General features: G+C 42.5%; 1 protein-coding gene across 1 annotated transcript in view; it reads left to right on the top strand.

The window, feature by feature from the left end:
* Positions 1-3,419: 3,419 nt before the first annotated feature.
* The window catches only part of PDLIM4 (PDZ and LIM domain 4), a 105,445-nt gene continuing 89,727 nt past the window's right edge, over positions 3,420-19,137 (top strand). The window contains exon 1 of the mRNA XM_084636656.1: positions 3,420-3,606. Coding sequence (XP_084492782.1) covers positions 3,514-3,606 — 93 coding nt within the window. The 5' untranslated portion in view covers positions 3,420-3,513. The remainder of the gene's footprint in view (positions 3,607-19,137) is intronic.

Genomic DNA, 19,137 nt, shown 5'->3' on the forward strand with positions numbered 1-19,137 from the left:
GCCAAAATTTTCAAGTGTGAGTGCCTAAAGTTAGGCTCCTGAATTCATATTTGAATTCACTTTGCAAGAAGCTGGGAATGGGCGACAGATCACTTGATGATTTCCTGTTCTGTTCATTCCCCCTGGGGCACCCGGCATTGGCCACTGTCAGAAAACAGGATACTGGGCTAGATGGACCTTTGGGCTGACCCAGTTTGGCTGTTCTTATGTTCTTATATTTAGGTTCTCAAATACAAGGGCTGTAGTATAATGACAGGTTTCAGAGTAACAGCGTGTTAGTCTGTATTCGCAAAAAGAAAAGGAGGACTTGTGGCACCTTAGAGACTAACCAATTTATTTGAGCATAAGCTTTCGTGAGCTACAGCTCACTTCATCGGATGTGAAAAGTATAGAACATCTTTTTATACACACAAAGCATTATTTTCATGTGCTGTATATTTATACCTGCCTACTGTATTTTTCACTCCATGCATCTGATGAAGTGGGTTATAGCCCACAAAAGCTTATGCCCAAATAAATTTGTTAGTCTCTAAGGTGCCACAAGGACTCCTCTTTGTTTTTACAGTTAAAACATGATTCCTTCTACACCACAAGTCTGAAGTCTCCAAGATACTGTGGTGATGAGAATGGGACAGACAGAAAGAACAACCTATATGAGTATGTTGTAACATGATCCCAGAACAAAACATGTGTAGTGTAGCATAGTCCTAGATAGAGACAAGAAGTCACTTTTGAAAAAGTGTGTTCTGCTTTTCCTCACACTTTTTAAACAATGGGCCCCTTGTTTAGTCTCTCTTAGAAGTGGGACTTTCCTGTCCTTGCATTAACTGGAAAGAGCGCAGGATGTTCCAAGACCTGTCATTTTTTTAGAACTTTTTTTTCTCCCGGTGCTCAGTGGAGGCACATAACTCTTTTCTGCTGCATCTACAAACTGCTGTACTATAGATTTCAGAGTAACAGCCGTTTTAGTCTGTATTCGCAAAAAGAAAAGGAGTACTTGTGGCACCTTAGAGACTAATCAATTTATTTGAGCATAACCTTTCGTGAGCTACAGCTCACTTCATTGGATGCATACTGTGGAAACTGCAGAAGACATTATACTATAGATTTCATCTATGAAGGGAGTCCTGTGAGGTCACAGATTAATGCCTTGCACTTTACCCCTGCAGACTCAGCTACTGTCTCTACAATGCTTTGTTTCCTAGGACCTAGATCCTGACTCAATCACTGTCAAATGCATGCTGGTAACAGCCAACTTTAAGTGAATTTACCACTGCAGGCATGGGCTTCCTCCCAGAACTGCGATAGCCACACTATACATAAGCAAAGCCCACCTCCAATCCCTACTGCGTCTATGGTAGGTTATATAAAATGGTTATAACTCTACATCCATTCAACTCTAGCACTTAAGAAGTGGATGACTTAGCAGGCCCTCATACTTTACTGCTTGATGCAGCTACACAATTTTGCCTCTCCGGCTGCTGCTTCACTGAGCTGATTGTTGGCTTGTTTGTATCTTATGCCATGTTATAGGGACAATTACATCAGGGAGTAGGCTGAGAGCAGGCACGTGAATGACTATCATAGTGTGTTTATAATTTTTTTTTAATCCTTTAATCCCCATTCCAAAAAATCCTGAGCATTTCACTAAAAATGTCCAGTTTTTCCCTAAGTGTTAACAATGACATACAGTGGAAGCCATTAAACAATCAACATTCCCCAACCTGTTACCACAGTTACCTTCTACTCCTAGGCCTGGTCTACAGTACACGGTTAAATTGACATAATCTGCCTTGCGTCGACCTAGCTGTGGAAGTGTCTTCACATAAATTTGGCTCCAGATGACCAAAGTGCCTCTCTATGCTGATTTAGTAACAACGCCTTCCAGACCCGTGTGGAGTCATGGTTGATGTAGTTAGGTTGACGTAGCGTCAGTATAGACACTGTGTTGCTTCTGTCTACTGTTGCTGGCTTTCAGAGCCGTCCCGCAATGCCCCACACTGACAATACAATCGATACAAGCGCTCCTGGTGAGAACGCGCACCGCTGACACAAGGAGCCAAAAGTACATATACACAGGTGATTAAAAAACTGTGGTGGCTGTGGGCCAGTGTAAGTTAGGACATGATTTTGTAGGGTGGATGTAGTCCAAGTGTTGCAGGAAACTGGGATAACCATAGGCGCTCATCCTGTAAACTTTCTTACACACGTGCTTAACTTTACTATGCTGAGTAGCCCCTGAGGGAAGCAAACCACAGCACAGCCTTAGTTTTAAAAAGGTGCAGCAGTTCTGTCCTGAACAAACACAAGGGCAAAGCAGAGACAGTTTCTGCGATTCCCTTGGTCCCTTCACTCACTTTCTCCAGGCTGTTTCCCCATTCTATTAGGCAAACGTAACTAACTTTATCCTGACAGGGTTCAGAGGGGTAGCCGTGTTAGTCTGTATCAGGAAAAACAATGAGAGTCCTTGTGGCACATTAGAGACTAACAAATTTATTTGGGCATAAGCTTTTGTTGGCTAAAACCCACTTCATCAGATGCATGGAGTAAAAAATAGAGTAGGCAGGTATATATATATTACAGCACATGAAAAGATAACAGTTGCCTTATCACATCCTTTATTGGGTACTAAGCAGAAGCGCACCCTAGGAGTGGTGTTTGAGGTGGAGTGGCATCCCCCCATGGGAAATGGAGGGTAGTGTCTCATGAACCTCCCAGCCAGAGGTTAAAATAAGGTGAAAGGAGCAGGTGAGCTGCTTCCTCCAGCCGGGGGTGGGGGGGGGAGAGGAAGACCCTTAGGGGTTTAGCAGAGGAAAGGGGGGTCACCCTTAGGGGTTTAGCAGGGGGAAAGGAGAGGGAACTACCCTAGGAGTTTAGCAGGGGGAAAGGAGGGGGGCACCCTTAGGGGTTTAGCAGCCGGAGAGGAGGAGGATGCCCTTAGGGGTTTGGCAGGGGTAGAGGAGTGGGGCACTCTTAGGTGTTTAGCAGGGGAAGAGGAGGGGGCACCCTTAGGGGTTTAGCGGGGGGAGAGAAGGGGGCACCCTTAGGGGTTTAGCAGGGGGAGCGGAGGGGGCACCCTCAGGGGTTTAGCAGGGGAAGAGGAGGGGGCACCCTTAGGGGTTTAGCGGGGGGCACCCTCAGGGGTTTAGCAGGGGGAGAGAAGGGAGCACCCTTAGGGGTTTAGCAGGGGAAGAGGAGGGGGCACCCTTAGGGGTTTAGCGGGGGGAGAGCGCGCCTCTCCCCCACTCTCCGGGCCTTTCACCGCTGCTCCCTGCGGGGGCGGGGTTCTGGCTCTTCGGGGAACCAGGCGGCCCCGTGCCCGGCCTGCGGCGCTGTCCCCCAGCCCGCTCCCCCGCAGCCGGCTCCGGGCAGGGACCCGCCCCTCGGGCGGGGAGTGGGGGGAGCCGAGACGTCAGGCGGGCCGGGGCTTAGCCGGCGCTGCGGCTGAGGCGAAGGAGCAGAGCGTCCCTGCCGCGTGCGCTCCCGGTCGCCGCGCGCCCCAGCCCGCCCAGCATGTCCCAGACCGTGGCTCTGACCGGCCCCTCGCCCTGGGGCTTCCGGCTGGTGGGGGGCAAGGACTTCAGCACCCCGCTGACCATCTCCCGGGTAAGCCCGCCCGCGTGCCGCCCGCCGCGGCCAGGGCTGCAAGGCGCCCCCCTGCAGCAGCCAAGCGGGGCGCTTAGTTGCCCGGGCTCAGCGCTGGCGGGGGGGGGGCAGCAGGTCTCCGCGGGCAGCTGGGGCTCGTTTGTACAGTTGTCGAGATGCCCCGGTGCTCTCGCCTCCCGCCGAGCTGCGGGGTATTTTTTTTGGGGGGGGTGTTTGCAAAGGACGGGGGGGGGGGGAGCCGCAGCTCCGCAGGCTGGGAATTGGGCAGCGGAGCTCCGCCTGGAAACGCAGGAGCGGAGCAGCTTGCGGGGTGACTGGCAGAGACGGGGCTGCCGTGCTGGGTCCCCGCTGCACCGCACCGGGCGCGCGCCCTCGCCCCGCTGGGTCTGGCGGGGACTGACTGGTGCGGGGCTCGCGGCCACGGTGGCTGCAGCTGAAGCAGGTGGAAGGAGGCTGTGGGGAGTGGGCTGGGTGCGTAGCTGATCCCGCCGACTGGCGGTTTCATTCATTGGTGTTAGGGGCGGGGGGGGGGGGGTGTTGTTTTGCATTGGTAGCCAGACCTTTGCGCGCTGAGGGTTGTTCAGAAAGAAAAGGAGCTGGGTCGTCCAACACTTCCTTGGTGTAACTGTAACTCCACCGAAGTAGATGAAATTATACCCGCTGAGAAACTTTCTGGAGGCTTTGTCTGCCGCGGGATTTGGCAAAAATCAGTGCGATGCAGTTGGGCCTAAATTAAAATTGAGTTAATAGGCTGAAAAGTTGCGTACCCCAGCCTTATGATTTGGAGCTCCCATCCAGGAGAGAGGTCGGTTTTGAACATAGTTGATAAAAGCTTACTTTTCATGCTGCAAACTTACACATTTTCTTGCATTCCTGATAGTGCCTTTGTTTTGTTTTACAATGAACAAAAATCTGCATTTTTGTGAAAGGCAACCAAGTACAGTGACAGTCACCAGGATCTTCTCTGCATAAGGTGGCTGTGGTCATACAATGGTTTAAAGCTTAGATCAAAGTCTCTTAAAAAGTAGAGAGCGCCACCTCCTAAATTATTAATTCTTTGTTCACTCTCCGAGAAAGTAAAACAGTGCAGTATTTTCACCTGATAAGAGAACAATTGCAATGGCATTCCTTGTTCACCTGGAAGCACAAAGAAAGTGACATGTGACAGGATGGCTGGGTAAACTATTATGTTGGGCCAAATTTGGCCTTCAGTTTCACTTATAAAATCCCATTTTTCAAGTGGGGTTTCAGGGACATAAGTTAGGACAGAACTTGGCATTTTATGTCTTACAGGATTGCAAATATAATAAGGATTAACTTAACTCACAGTAATTTACCATGTCATTTAGTTATCAAAAAGTAGTGTTTTATTTTCTTGAATAACCCTTTTTGGGTTCAATTCATTTGGGATGAGCATTTATACAATATAATTTTAATAAATATGATTCAGAATATTTTTGCAGTGTAAGCAGTTTGAAGTTTGTTGCTCCTTTCACAGTAGCGTTGTAAACTTATTTTTCCTTTCTGTACTTAGTATTGCATAAATCTGTCCTCCTTGAATTGGTGCAGCTGGATATTAGCTATCTAATTTATTCTATTTTCCATTTTCCTATAGACAGATTCATTCTAGTTATTTAAATATATTGGTAAAAAAGACACTATATATTGCATCTTCCATGTAAAAATATAAAATATTATACCTGCCACTGGAAATATCAAGGCGCAGTTGGAGGAGAATAGAATTGTGGAAATAAACAAACATGTCTGAGTTTTCTATGGCATCTTCTAAATGGATATTTAAGATGAAGTCTTAAAATGCAATCTGGGTATATGTCAAAGAATAACTGTCCGATCACTGCATATTCTGTTCTAATATCTTAAAGGCTAAAACCTTGTTTTCCAAAGTTTTCATATTTGTGTCAAATGCATTAAAAGTAAAAATACATTGATGGTAATTAACATCTCTTCAGTTCTTCTCAGTAAATAACATGTATTTTCCAGTTATTCTGTCCAGTTTTTAGATGTAAAGAACCTTCCTGCCTATACAGTAGAGGGATTAGTCCTGGGGATAGGTCCAACCCTGCAGTTTTTGTTTAGGTAGCTACGACTGCAGTTAATGGGAGCTCTACTTAAGTAAAGACTGCAGGACTGGGTCCAACACCCAATCCTGTGTTGCATAGTAACTATTGCAGTGTCAGGTACTTGTGTATAATACCATAGGGGTATGTTTTGGGAGTTTTTGTTTAAATACTGCTGCTGGCTTGAAGCAACTTGTGCACATTTTAAAAAATCCTTAATAGGAATGTGTGCAGGTAAGTGATGTATGCTGGCCTGGATTAACAAGTGTGGTGCTTTGCTGAAGCATCTAAGTATCCTGTTCAGGGCTGTACCCTGCAAAGTGCAGAGTTCTCTCAACTACCCAAACTGAAATCAATGGCAGGTGGGATTGCTCAGAAGCTCTGAGGAGACATTCAGCACACCCACAGGATTGAGCACATACTTTTTGTGTTGGAGTTGAATAGTAAGTTTCAGGATATCAGTCAAGTGGTCATTTTACTTTTGGAATTAGTGAATAAATGCTCCACAGAATATTGATAGGCATTGCAAGGAGAAACAGCTGTTAGAAGATGCTTCCCCCCACATACAGAAATTGTTCACCAACTCTATACTTGCCAGTAGGAGTGACTGCACATAATGGAAGTGAGTAAATAGGATTTTAGGAAAGCTATATGTGATTATAGAAACAAACCATGTTTTTTAAAAAGAAAATGAGTTCTAGTGGCACCTTAGAAACCAACCAATTTATTTGAGCATAAGCTTTTGTGAGCTACAGCTCACTTCATCCATCCGATGGACGGATCATCGGATGGATGAATTGAGCTGTAGCTCACGAAAGCTCATGCTCAAATAAATTGGTTAGTTTCTAAGGTGCCACTAGAACTCCTTTTCTTTTTGCGAATACAGACTAACACGGCTGCTACTCTGAAACCTGTTTTTTAAACTACTCAGTTTGTAATCTTGAAGTTACACACGCTGAAAAGCTTTGCATGTTTGCTTTCATTTGGGGGTGTTTCTTATCACACATTACAGGGATCTTTTGGTTTTATTTATTCATTTTAAAATAAAAACAAAACGAAGGAAAAATGTAGCATGGTGAATAGCAACAGACAGTATTTGAGCAAAATATATCTGTTAAACAAACATATGCTAGATGTGCCCAGCGGGGAAGTAATTGGCCTGCAGGTGTCAGCACGTATTTCATTAATTTTAGGAAGTCTGTTAATTTTCTCCCCCATTTTTACAGAATTTATCACAATTAAATAACTACCCGTCTCTTAGAGATCATAAAATATTTCTCTTGTGAAGATTAAAATAACGAATGTAGGTCAGAAAGCCTGTTTTATTGTTACTTTGATGGAAATATTTTGTTTTACCATTATGTTAGAAAAACCATAGAGCCTGGCTTTGCAGCAGACAAGAAGCTTGCCAAATTCCTGATCTGATTCAGCAAATTTAGGGGCTAGAAACTTTTTACTTCAGTGAACAGAGACATTTTACTTTGGTCCTAAGAGGATGTAACATGCGATTAGCAATTGTATAGTATTGCATGTTATTCATTACACTTTATGTAGTAACTTTTAAAAACCAGTCAGACTTCAAGGGCTTGATCTTGCTGTGATTGAAATCAATGGCAAAACTTCAATTGACCTTGATGGTGTATTGGTTTCAGAGTAACAGCCGTGTTAGTCTGTATTCGCAAAAAGAAAAGGAGTACTTGTGGCACCTTAGAGACTAACCAATTTATTTGAGCATGAGCTTTCATGAGCTACAGCTCACTTCATCGGATGCATACCGTGGAAACTGCAGCAGACTTTATATATACACAGAGAATATGAAACAATACCTCCTCCCACCCCACTGTCCTGCTGGTAATAGCTTATCTAAAGTGTTCATCAGGTTGGGCCATTTCCAGCACAAATCCAGGTTTTCTCACCCTTCACCCCCCCACACAAATTCACTCTCCTGCTGGTGATAGCCCATCCAAAGTGACAACTCTTTACACAATGTGCATGATAATCAAGTTGGGCTATTTCCTGCACAAATCCAGGTTTTCTCACATCCCCCCCACCCCCATACACACACAAACTCACTCTCCTGCTGGTAATAGCTCATCCAAACTGACCACTCTCCAAGTTTAAATCCAAGTTAAACCAGAACATCGGGGGGGAGGGGTAGGAAAAAACAAGAGGAAATAGGCTACCTTGCATAATGACTTAGCCACTCCCAGTCTCTATTTAAGCCTAAATTAATAGTATCCAATTTGCAAATGAATTCCAATTCAGCAGTTTCTCGCTGGAGTCTGGATTTGAAGTTTTTTTGTTTTAAGATAGCGACCTTCATGTCTGTGTTTGCGTGACCAGAGAGATTGAAGTGTTCTCCGACTGGTTTATGAATGTTATAATTCTTGACATCTGATTTGTGTCCATTTATTCTTTTACGTAGAGACTGTCCAGTTTGACCAATGTACATGGCAGAGGGGCATTGCTGGCACATGATGGCATATATCACATTGGTGGATGTGCAGGTGAACGAGCCTCTGATAGTGTGGCTGATGTTATTAGGCCCTGTGATGGTGTCCCCTGAATAGATATGTGGGCACAATTGGCAACGGGCTTTGTTGCAAGGATAAGTTCCTGGGTTAGTGGTTCTGTTGTGTGGTATGTGGTTGTTGGTGAGTATTTGCTTCAGGTTGCGGGGCTGTCTGTAGGCAAGGACTGGCCTGTCTCCCAAGATTTGTGAGAGTGTTGGGTCATCCTTTAGGATAGGTTGTAGATCCTTAATAATGCGTTGGAGGGGTTTTAGTTGGGGGCTGAAGGTGACGGCTAGTGATGGTGTAGGCTCAGTCCCTAAGTACTCAAGCTTGCAAGGTGATGAGCAATGCACCCTCATAGCTAATGTGAGTCTAGGGTGCTCAGCACCTTGTGAGATTGGCCACTAAAATGTTAGCACTGAAAGAAGCATTATTGGCTTTGGGACTAATATCTGAAAATGGTAAAAATCAGGAAAGACACTTAGACACTTGGTAAAAACATCAGTGTTTAATTTTGGGGGTTGGACGAAAGGCTAAGCTTTGTAGCAGATTGCACTGTGATGCAGATGCTAAGTGTGAATTGCTGCACTCCTCTGGTAATACAGCTGTTATTGTTGTTAGTTGTTTTACGTAGATTAAAAGGACATTGTCAGGTCAAATTGAGTCCCACTTTTAAGGATTACTGAAAATAAGCTTTTACAAAACCATGGGCCAGTGAAAATGTTTTGTTGTTATTAATATTTATTTAAGTGGAAAGTTGTGATTTCTTTTCCCCAACCCAGATATTGTAACATTCTGCTAAGGCAAGATAATAGGAAATTAAGTATGAATTGACTGTGAAGAAAAATGAAACTACCTTATTTTCCTTGTCCCTCTGTTGATGCAAATACTAAAAAAACAGTATAAGTAGTGAAAACAAATCAGATTTCAAAAATTTTATTTTCAGTAATCTAAAGTGTTATCTGTAACAGAGATTAAATTTGTTTGTAAATATGGGGCCAAATATTGGGTGCCCTGATGCAGAGAACTCTTAGACTGACTTTGGGTCTGAAAATCCTCTGTGGCAAAATGCACAGGAAGGGACTGTAGGAAAGAAAATCTCCACAAGAATCCCCTTCTAGTGTTCCTTCCACATTGCCCCATCTTTTTTGGGTGTGTGTGTGTGTGTGTGTAGACAGAGATGACTGGAAAGGTAAAGCCAGCAATTTAATGCATGAAAACCATTAACTCAATAGGAGTCTCCAGGCTGCTAACTAGTTGGGCCAACTGAGCTTTGTCACTCCGTATTGCCAACTCTCACAATTTCTTTGCAAGTCCCATGACATTTGGTGTGTGTTTTGTTTTTTTTTTTAACCCCAGCTCATAGAGATGTGATTAGGCAAGAACCTAAACTTTCATTTAAAACAAACAGGTTTCTAACCTTCCTGATTACAGAAGAAGCTTGACACCATGACCTAAATGTTTTCTAAGAGCTCAGAAAGCAGGAAGCAAGTAAAAAGAACCTATTTGTCTCATGATTCTTTTTCAGGGGTATTGACTTGTGATGTTGACCACATACTTTGGACTGGCAATGCTGTTTTTATATGTGCCCTTTGATATCAATACACTTTCCATCGTGACCATTCGTTTGATCCACTTGCCACAACCTACTACCCAATCACCAAGGACCCCACTTATTCACCTTCCCTTTCAGGCTTCCAGTTAGTTCCATAGGTTTCTTATTGCTTTCTCATAGTGCTTCTAACAAGAGCCTTAAAATTCTCATCGCTTCTGTGTTCACTTGTTAGGATGGTTAAAGTTTTCAGTTGCAGACTGAAATTAGAGTCTCCAGTGTCTAAATACACGTTATGATGATGTAAGCACTTCAGACGGATATAGAAGTTAAAAAAAATTATGCAAAGAAATGGAAACCCCACATAAAATCCACTAGATTATCTTTGTCTGTTGAAAACCAGGTAGGTTTTTCACAACCGTGATCTCCCCTTGTGTGGATATAATGGGTATGAGCCAGGCCTTTAATAGGAGTTTATGTTCAGACAGAGGGAAGACTTCAACATTTGTTCTGCTCTTTTAAATCTGACTAAGATGTCTCTAATCGCTAAAGACTTGATAATTTAATCCAGATTTCTCCTACAGGATGAGACCCTCTGTTGTTTACAACACCCAAGTGTATCTGTGTCTGGTTTGTTTTATAAATCATTCAGCAAATAAGTATTTGGCTTTCTATGACTGCTAGACTACTAGGGAAAAGAATAATTTCCCTCTAGACTAGACAATTCACTAATTTTAATGGAATGCAAAAATACTGTTGCTGCTGTGAGAGCACACAGCAAGCAAATGTAAGGCAACATTTTACACTTAGTTACCTAGGTGAGACCCCTTTAAGATTGCAGTTTCTTTTTCAAAGTCCATCTTGCCAAACTGGGTTGAAGCAAACCAATGAAGACAGAACTTGGCCTTTATATTCCAGTTCCACTAAGGCAACATTTAAAAACATAAGTGGAAACAAATGAAAATACTTGTGTGAATAAAGACTGAAGAACTAGACCCTAAAATACCTGTATTTATAGCATGGCCGTGCAACATTTAAGGAGGAGACATTTTAACAGAGTACAAGTAGTTGAAGGTTATAAACCCCAAGGGAGGGAGAGGAGTTATTTAGGATATTATGGAGAAGAAGACTAAAGATGGGCCCTCAAGGAAAGCTGTGGAAATGACTTCACATCATGTATTTAAATCTATTCTGGATTTAGCACTAAAAACATTCAATAATATTGTAGTGAACAATCCTGCCCTGACAGGGAGGTGGATTGTATGACCTACTACGTCTGTTTTCTATCTTTAACTTCCATGGTAAATCATTACAGTTGCACAGATGCCGCTGAGAGTAGAGTTTTGCCCATTGTTTTCCAATAACTAGATTCATTTTGCTGGGGCATTTGAAGAAAGCTCATGTAATCAATAACCACATATATTTCTTAAAGTTTGTTTGTTTTTCCTGAAAATAGTTTTTCTATTTGATAAATAGAAAATTGTAGGTCCACAAATATAATTACATAGAGTGGCCTGATCCTTCACGTCAGCAGTAGCAGCGGTTACTCAGCACCTTGTAGAATTGGGCCCTGTACCAGCAGGGTTTTAGTGAGGATGGCGATGAGATCAGAGCTACACCTGTCATTATCTTCTGCCTAAAATCATTTGGAGCCTCAGCTATGGTACTGGTTACTAGATTGCTTTAGAGAGGCCAGAACTCTAGCCTGCATGTTCAATTAATGTTTGGGATAGTTTTTAAAATTTTACTCTTTATTTTTAATTTTTAAAAAATAATATTTTAAAAGGAGCTGTAGGAAGGACAGATTTTGGGGGAGGGAAGGGGGCACGTTCCTTTCTCCCGTACCCATCTAACAGCAAGAACTAATTCAGTTTATTTTTCCTCCTGTATGTTGTCTGTGAAGCTGAAATTGGCCAGGCTGAGTTTAGCAACTTCAAACATATGTTGTACTGAATTGTGCCCCCATGTTAGGTGCATCAGAATCATCACCATAATACCGGCACAATGCTGGGAATAGCATTTTTAGTGCAAGGCTGCTCTCTGAGCCATGCGAGGTGGCACATGGCCTATGGGCAAGTACAACTGAGAGCTTGGAGCTGAGGGAAGAACGTTGTGTACTGTCTCCCCCTTTGTGGAATTTACAGAGGCAACAGCTGTTTGAAGCTGGCCTCATGATTTGACAGGCATTGTGCTAGAAATGAGACTTAAGATTTAATTAGGTAAGGATCTGGTTACTGTCAACTTTGCTTTCTTGGCTAATTATTCCAAGAACTGCAGTTCAAACAAGTTGAACTTTATGGAAAATCAGTGTACTTCATCTTTTAGTTTTGATTGCTAGGGTACTTCCTCTTTTTCATCCGCTGTGGTTTAATAACAGAAACAGAACCCTTCATTCATCATCCTGCTTCCAGATTACTGAAAGTACTTAACAGACATAAAGCCTCCCAACGTTCTTAGGCATAATAATACACAAAGTTGTATAGAAGTTAAGAGGTTTGGTCCCACTGCAACTCAGTGGCAGAGCTGAGGTTATCTTATGTTTTTGTTTAGTACCTATCATGGTGGTATTTAAGAGCTGAATAACAGCCAGGAGTCATGGCTCTCTGATTTCCGGTCTAATCATGAGATACACACCCTGCCTGTAATTAAAATTACCATCTTATAAGTACAGTAGGCATATTTAAAATGCATTTGGATAATTTATGGCCCAACTGTCCTGTCCAACTCCTACTGAAGTCAAAGGTATGTTTCTACTGAGTTCAGTCAAAGATGCCCCAAGCCTTTATGTTTGGAGAAAATGTAGATTTACTCCAATAAACAAATTACTCATAATTGTCCTGGGTAGCTTAGTATATTAGTCCCTCTGTTGATTTCTGGGAGTGAACCAGAAAACACATTTTCGGTATTGGCCCATAATTACACAAAACAAATGAAAGTGTGAAAAAACATATTTACAATCTATTTTTGAATGATGTAGCACTTCCATGTTTGAATGTTGAGATCATGCATTCTTTAAAGAAAATTTAACAGCGTTAGGTTTTATTTTACATTCAGGAGAGTATTTGTTCCAGTAAAGGGTTGGGAGGTTGTAAAAGTAAAGGTTTCTGACAGAACAGTTATTTAAAAAAAAAAAAATTTCTGATCTGTATGGATTTTGCTGTAGGGCTTCCTGATAATCACTCTGGATATCATTACAATCCTGAGCCTTTTAAACACATTACTTACAATGTATATGCCATTCATTATTGTAATGTAGTCTAATAACCACTGCTGAGAGACCTAGGACCACCAAATATGTGTTTTCCCCTGAAGCCCTTCACGTTAAGCCATTGTTTAGTTCCTTGGTTTTGTTTCAAATTTCTGCAACTCTGTATTTGATTACGCTTGTTTAATGTAGCTGGTACTATTTAATCTATTGCTGCAATCAGTTTTTGATTAGAGCTTTCAAATAGATTGGATTAACTGCTAAATGTGCATTAGTCCTAAAACTCGTATTGCAAAGATTGTCTGCTAGCCTTTGCCAGGTATATATCTCCTGTATGACAGAACTAAGAGTTGGTAGCTGTTTCTTTTATTCAAAGTATACTTATATGTACTAGATTTATAAGAAGCTAAAATGTAACTGAGAGTAAGTTGAAAGGAGTACTTGTGGCACCTTAGAGACTAACAAATTTATTTGAGCATAAGCTTTCGTGAGCTACAGCTCACTTCATCGGATGCATACTGTGGAAACTGCAGAAGACATTATATACACAGAGACCATGAAACAATGCCTCCTCCCACCCCACTCTCCTGCTGGTAATAGCTTATCTAAAGTGGTCACTCTCCTTACAATGTGTATGATAATCAAGTTGGGCTATTTCCAGCACAAATCCAGGTTTTCTCACCCTCCGCCCCCCCCACCCCCCCACACACAAACTCACTCTCCTGCTGGTAGTAGCCCATCCAAAGTGACCACTCTCTTTACAATGTGTATGATAATCAAGGTGGACCATTTCCAGCACAAATCCAGGTTTTCTCACATCCCCCCCCCTTTTTTTTCCCCCAAAAACCACACACACAAACTCACTCTCCTGCTGGTAATAGCTTATCCAAAGTGACCACTCTCCCTACAATGTGCATGATAATCAAGGTGGGCCATTTCCAGCACAAATCCAGGTTTTCTCACCGCCCCCCTCCCCGCCCCAAAAACCTCACTCTCCTGCTGGTAACAGCTCATCCAAACTGACCACTCTCCTTACAATGTGTATGATAATCAAGGTGGGCCATTTCCAGCATAAATCCAAGTTTAACCAGAACGTCTGGGGGTGGGGGGGTAGGAAAAAACAAGGGGAAATAGGCTACCTGGCATAATGACTTAGCCACTCCCAGTCTCTATTTAAGCCTAAATTAATAATATCCAAATTTGCAACTGAATTCCAATTCAGCAGTTTCGCGCTGGAGTCTGGATTTGAAGTTTTTTTGTTTTAAGATAGTGACCTTCATGTCTGTAATTGCGTGACCAGAGAGATTGAAGTGTTCTCCGACTGATTTATGAATGTTATAATTCTTGACATCTGATTTGTGTCCATTTATTCTTTTACGTAGAGACTGTCCAGTTTGACCAATGTAAATGGCAGAGGGGCATTGCTGGCACATGACGGCATATATCACATTGGTGGATGTGCAGGTGAACGAGCCTCTGATAGTGTGGCTGATGTTATTAGGCCCTGTGATGGTGTCCCCTGAATAGATATGTGGGCACAGTTGGTAACGGGCTTTGTTGTAAGGATAGGTTCCTGGGTTAGTGGTTCTGTTGTGTGGTATGTGGTTGTTGGTGAGTATTTGCTTCAGGTTGGGGGGCTGTCTGTAGGCAAGGACTGGCCTGTCTCCCAAGATTTGTGAGAGTGTTGGGTCATCCTTCAGGATAGGTTGTACATCCTTAATAATGCATTGGAAGGGTTTTAGTTGGGGGCTGAAGGTGATGGCTAGTGGCGTTCTGTTATTTTCTTTGTTAGGCCTGTCCTGTAGTAAAAAAAAAAAAAGGGGGGGGGTGAGAAAACCTGGATTTGTGCTGGAAATGGCCCAACTTGATGATCACTTTAGATAAGCTATTACCAGCAGGAGAGTGGGGTGGGAGAAGGTATTGTTTCATGGTCTCTGTGTATATAATGTCTTCTGCAGTTTCCACAGTATGCATCCGATGAAGTGAGCTGTAGCTCACGAAAGCTTATGCTCAAATAAATTGGTTAGTCTCTAAGGTGCCACAAGTACTCCTTTTCTTTTTGCGAATACAGACTAACACGGCTGTTACTCTGAAACCTACAGTTGTAATGACACTTAAAAATCATTTAAACTAAAGGTAAGAGCTAGTGGAATTAGATTTAATATATTTTTATTGCTTCCTAAATGTTCTGCCTTCAGATTTTATTAAATAGCTATGAGAGGAAAATAAAAATCTCTTGCTATTCAGCCTTGGAGTTTGTTTAGAAGAAAATACTAAAGAGAGAGCCTAATGCTAATTACTCTAATCAAGCACACTGATAATCCAGGGTAGGAAACTAGGTGGAAGGAATGATTCATGTAGTTCCAGTCATACAAGGTCTGACCTTGGCTTGAGTTTAGCAAAATAAACCTAATCCACCCTAAAATACTGTAGGTCTTTGCCAGACTTGACAAAACAGAAAATGTTCTACACATTCAGGGGGATTTACAGCATTTTTAAAATTGTTAGTATAATGACAACATTAGCTTTAAAATAAAATTCGAACTATTGCTCTGTTAAGACAGGTGTTGAGAGTTCTTGTAAAATGACCTGTAGCCAAAAAGCTAGATACTTTGGAGCTATTTTTTATTAATCCAGTTTCTCCCTCTAACCAGTATCAAGATGGTTAAAATGACTTTCCCAATACTAAAAACAAGTACAATGATATTTTTCTCTGTGTCATGTAGAGCATGATAGGCCGCAGTCCTGGTCCCATTGCAGTCAGTACATTTGCAGGCTTATGCAAAGTGTTTTAGAATTTCATCTCCCAGTGTGCTGGCTGTTACGTTGCTGGTTGTGCAAAATTTCATACCGAGCCAAGGTTTGAGCACTGTGTTATTCAGTAGTGGTCCTTACACCCTCTTGAGAGAGAAATCTATCACTTTTGTGTGTATATACAAACAATATTTTTACTATTTATTTTTTGGTGGGGAACAATACCACTAGGGTATCTACTCTGCTCTCCAAGAGCATTGCTACCAATATAATATCAAAGCATCACAAAGGCCCTTTCAAAGTCCATGCCATTACTGATAATTTCTCATGGAATGCAGCAGTGTGAAGGAGCTATGCTGGCCTCATCTATGTTTCAAATTCATGTCGACCAGAACTTCAAAGTAATTTCACGAAAAAATATCTTGTGAAATAATTTAGTGACATTTGTGTGCAATCCACAGTAAGATTTCCAAACTTTAAAAATACAGTAAAATCAACCTACATCTAGCTCCAGAACAGAAGGATTCAAAAACATTTGTTATTCCAAATACTGAATGTTGCACAAGGACAGCTCCTCCACACCTGCAGTCAATTTAACTTTGCCTTCAGTGAGAGGGAGTCTAGGCATCACATGATCAGTTTTCCCACTAGGGAAGGTGTGGTGGGAGCTTGAAGGTAAATTGCAAATTTACCCATTCCTTAAACTTTCATAATCAATTGCAACATAAATGAATGAATAAATCATGATTTTGTGTGTTTCTGCATCTCCCTAACCTGTTCCTACTATTTGTTATTACTATCAAAAGGAGATTACATATACTTACCCCTCTGGTTGGGAAACCCAGTACTCTTAAGATAAAAAGCCATAAGCCGCTTCTGTTTGTCTCCTGTAAAGCACACAGGAGATTGCTCCAAAACTGACCTAAAGCCATACCACTTACATTCCAGGAAGTGACTGGTGGGATGGAGGTAGCCAGTCAGTGCTACGGGGGTAATACAGCTGCAATTCAGTCCTGCTGCGGAGGGTAATGAGCAGGAATGTCTCTGCTTGTTGTGGATTAGCAAAGGCAATTGATAAGGGGAAGCAAACTGTATCCGATACCTTTCAGGGTACCCTTGTTCGGAGCATTGTTGTGTCCAATTTTGAGGGGGCCATGTTTTAAAAAGTATTTAGTTGCCCAAAGATGCAGATAGGTGCCTTGTGAGAATTTCAGAAATGCCTATGTGCCTGTCTGCATATTTAGGGGCCCAAATACCTTTTAAAATGTGGCCCTTGGGTGAACTGTGTATTTCTTGAAGAAGGAGCTCTTAAGTCTGCATTTATACTTTAGTTTGTCACTTGCCTCCTATTGCTCAGTCACTGGCATTCTTAATTCTCCAACCTCATCAATTTATATAATATATAGGTTTGTGTAATTTATAGGGTTCAGTGGTTCTCAGCTTTTTCCATCTTTGACCAAGGTGAGCCTCAAAGATCTGGACTGGAATTCAAACTGCAAGAAAGCCTGGATCTAAGTTTTGATTTGGATCCATCTGTATTTTGAATGTAAAACTATTATCAAACATCTTGCAATCTCTCCATCCTGAATCTCTTAACCTATTTATTAATATGTCTTTGTTCTTACCAAATTTCTGTGTTGTGGGAAAGATGCAGGTGGATTGGAATGAAACATCTGTTGTTCTCTCCCGTGAACTATGCTAAAACAGAAAGCTTAATAAAATAAACAGGAAAATGCTAAAGGTGGTGGTGGTGGCGGTGACGGGTATTGAACTTCATTGGTTGATAGCTTAACTTTTGATTCTTCCGATTTAAAAATCTTGCTATACGAAATACTGCAGTGGTGGTACATGGCCTGCTGTCTGAGGATAGAGCAAGTTCATTTGTTCTCTCTGATAGCTGTGAATTTTGTCATGTTTTTGTTAGACCACATCTGACCAGCTTTCTAAGGCTTTGATCTGGGCCTTTTGATCATGCTTATGGAACAGTATGTTCCCCTAACTTGCCTATAACCAAGTCCCACTGGTAGAGAGCAAAAAACGCAGTGCTGGCTACAACAGAGCTGGGAAGACTGACTCTGTATCATTCACTGGCGGCCCATGGGAACTCTTCTGAAAAGGTAATATAGTCCCGGGCTACAATGGAGCTTCACTCCCAGGGAGCAGGGGGAACCACCTGGGACCATGGAGCAGTCCTAGAAGGAGAGAACATCTGCACAGATGGTCCAAGCCTATAGCAGAGCTCAGGGGATCCACAGAATTAGGGTTGCAAGCCCCCTGCTTGGGGGAAATATGCCTTGCTGTTTGTGAAAGAATTTGGAGGACATGCTTGAAGGGGGAACCTTGCAGAGTTTTCCTCCCCCTTGGCCCCATTGCCATGGGTATAGGTGGGGCACAATGGTACTCTCAGGTTTTGGCCCCCTCCAGTTGGTTCCTTAGTGTGCTGGGGAGTGTTGAGTTTGATCTCCTTGAGAGAAAATATAAACACTGTGTGTGTGTATTTATGTATGTTTCAAGTATAAACAGTGTCGCTTAGGAAATCAAGTTGCACATCTCCAAACGCCAACTAGCTCATTACAGTATAAGCAACAGTTGTAGGAGTGTTTTCTTTTACTGGCTTGATGTCAGACATGAGCACTTTTAAAGCATATGCAAACTCCAGTGGCCAGATAAGATAGCAACTGGTATTTTTGTTAAATCTCTTCCTTAAGATCTAATTATCCACTCATCTTTGTGTTGTCTCTTAACTAATGGAATAATGTAGCTTGGCCTAGCGACGCCACCCACAGCCAGGGTCAGACATTTGAAAGCAAACTCTCCACATGAGTCTCTAGGGAAGCAGACTTCACATCGTGAGGGAAATGTGTCAGTCTCTAGGGGAAAGAGCCGACCACTCCACACATCAGCAGCTGCAGGCAGCGTCACAAAGAGACTCATTGATGCTGCTGCTCTTGGAGGGAAGGAAGGTGGTGGGTGTGTGGCAATCCTGAGAGAGAGGATGGGGTGTGTGTGAAAATCCTCTTAAACCCAATGACAGCTCAGTCTTTAGCTGAGCAAATGTAACTTGTTCGTAATTATAACTGTACACCCCCTCTCCTGCCCCTCTCACACCCCACGTTAGCACCGCCTCTGGGTTTCTCAGCATTTCTTGTTTTATCCATGAACATCTTAGCTCTGGGTTACGGACTGGCTTTTTGGGGATCTTGTACAGCGCAAAACATGTTTAATAATTCATCACTCGAGCTCTTTCTCCCTTTTTCTGTCCTTGTGCTTGGTGCAAGAGCAAAGAAATCCTCGGCTCCTGGTTTTTTCAGCCCTTTAGGGGGGATGCCTGCTTCCTGGTATAAATTAGAGCTTCAGGGGTGCGCTCTCAATTGCCTGTGGTCTTCTACGGCCATCCAGCAGATGAGACCAGCTGGAGCATAGTGTGCT

This window comes from Lepidochelys olivacea (genome assembly GCF_965140295.1).
Source record: "Lepidochelys olivacea isolate rLepOli2 genome assembly, chromosome: 8".
Lineage (NCBI taxonomy): Eukaryota > Metazoa > Chordata > Testudines > Cheloniidae > Lepidochelys > Lepidochelys olivacea.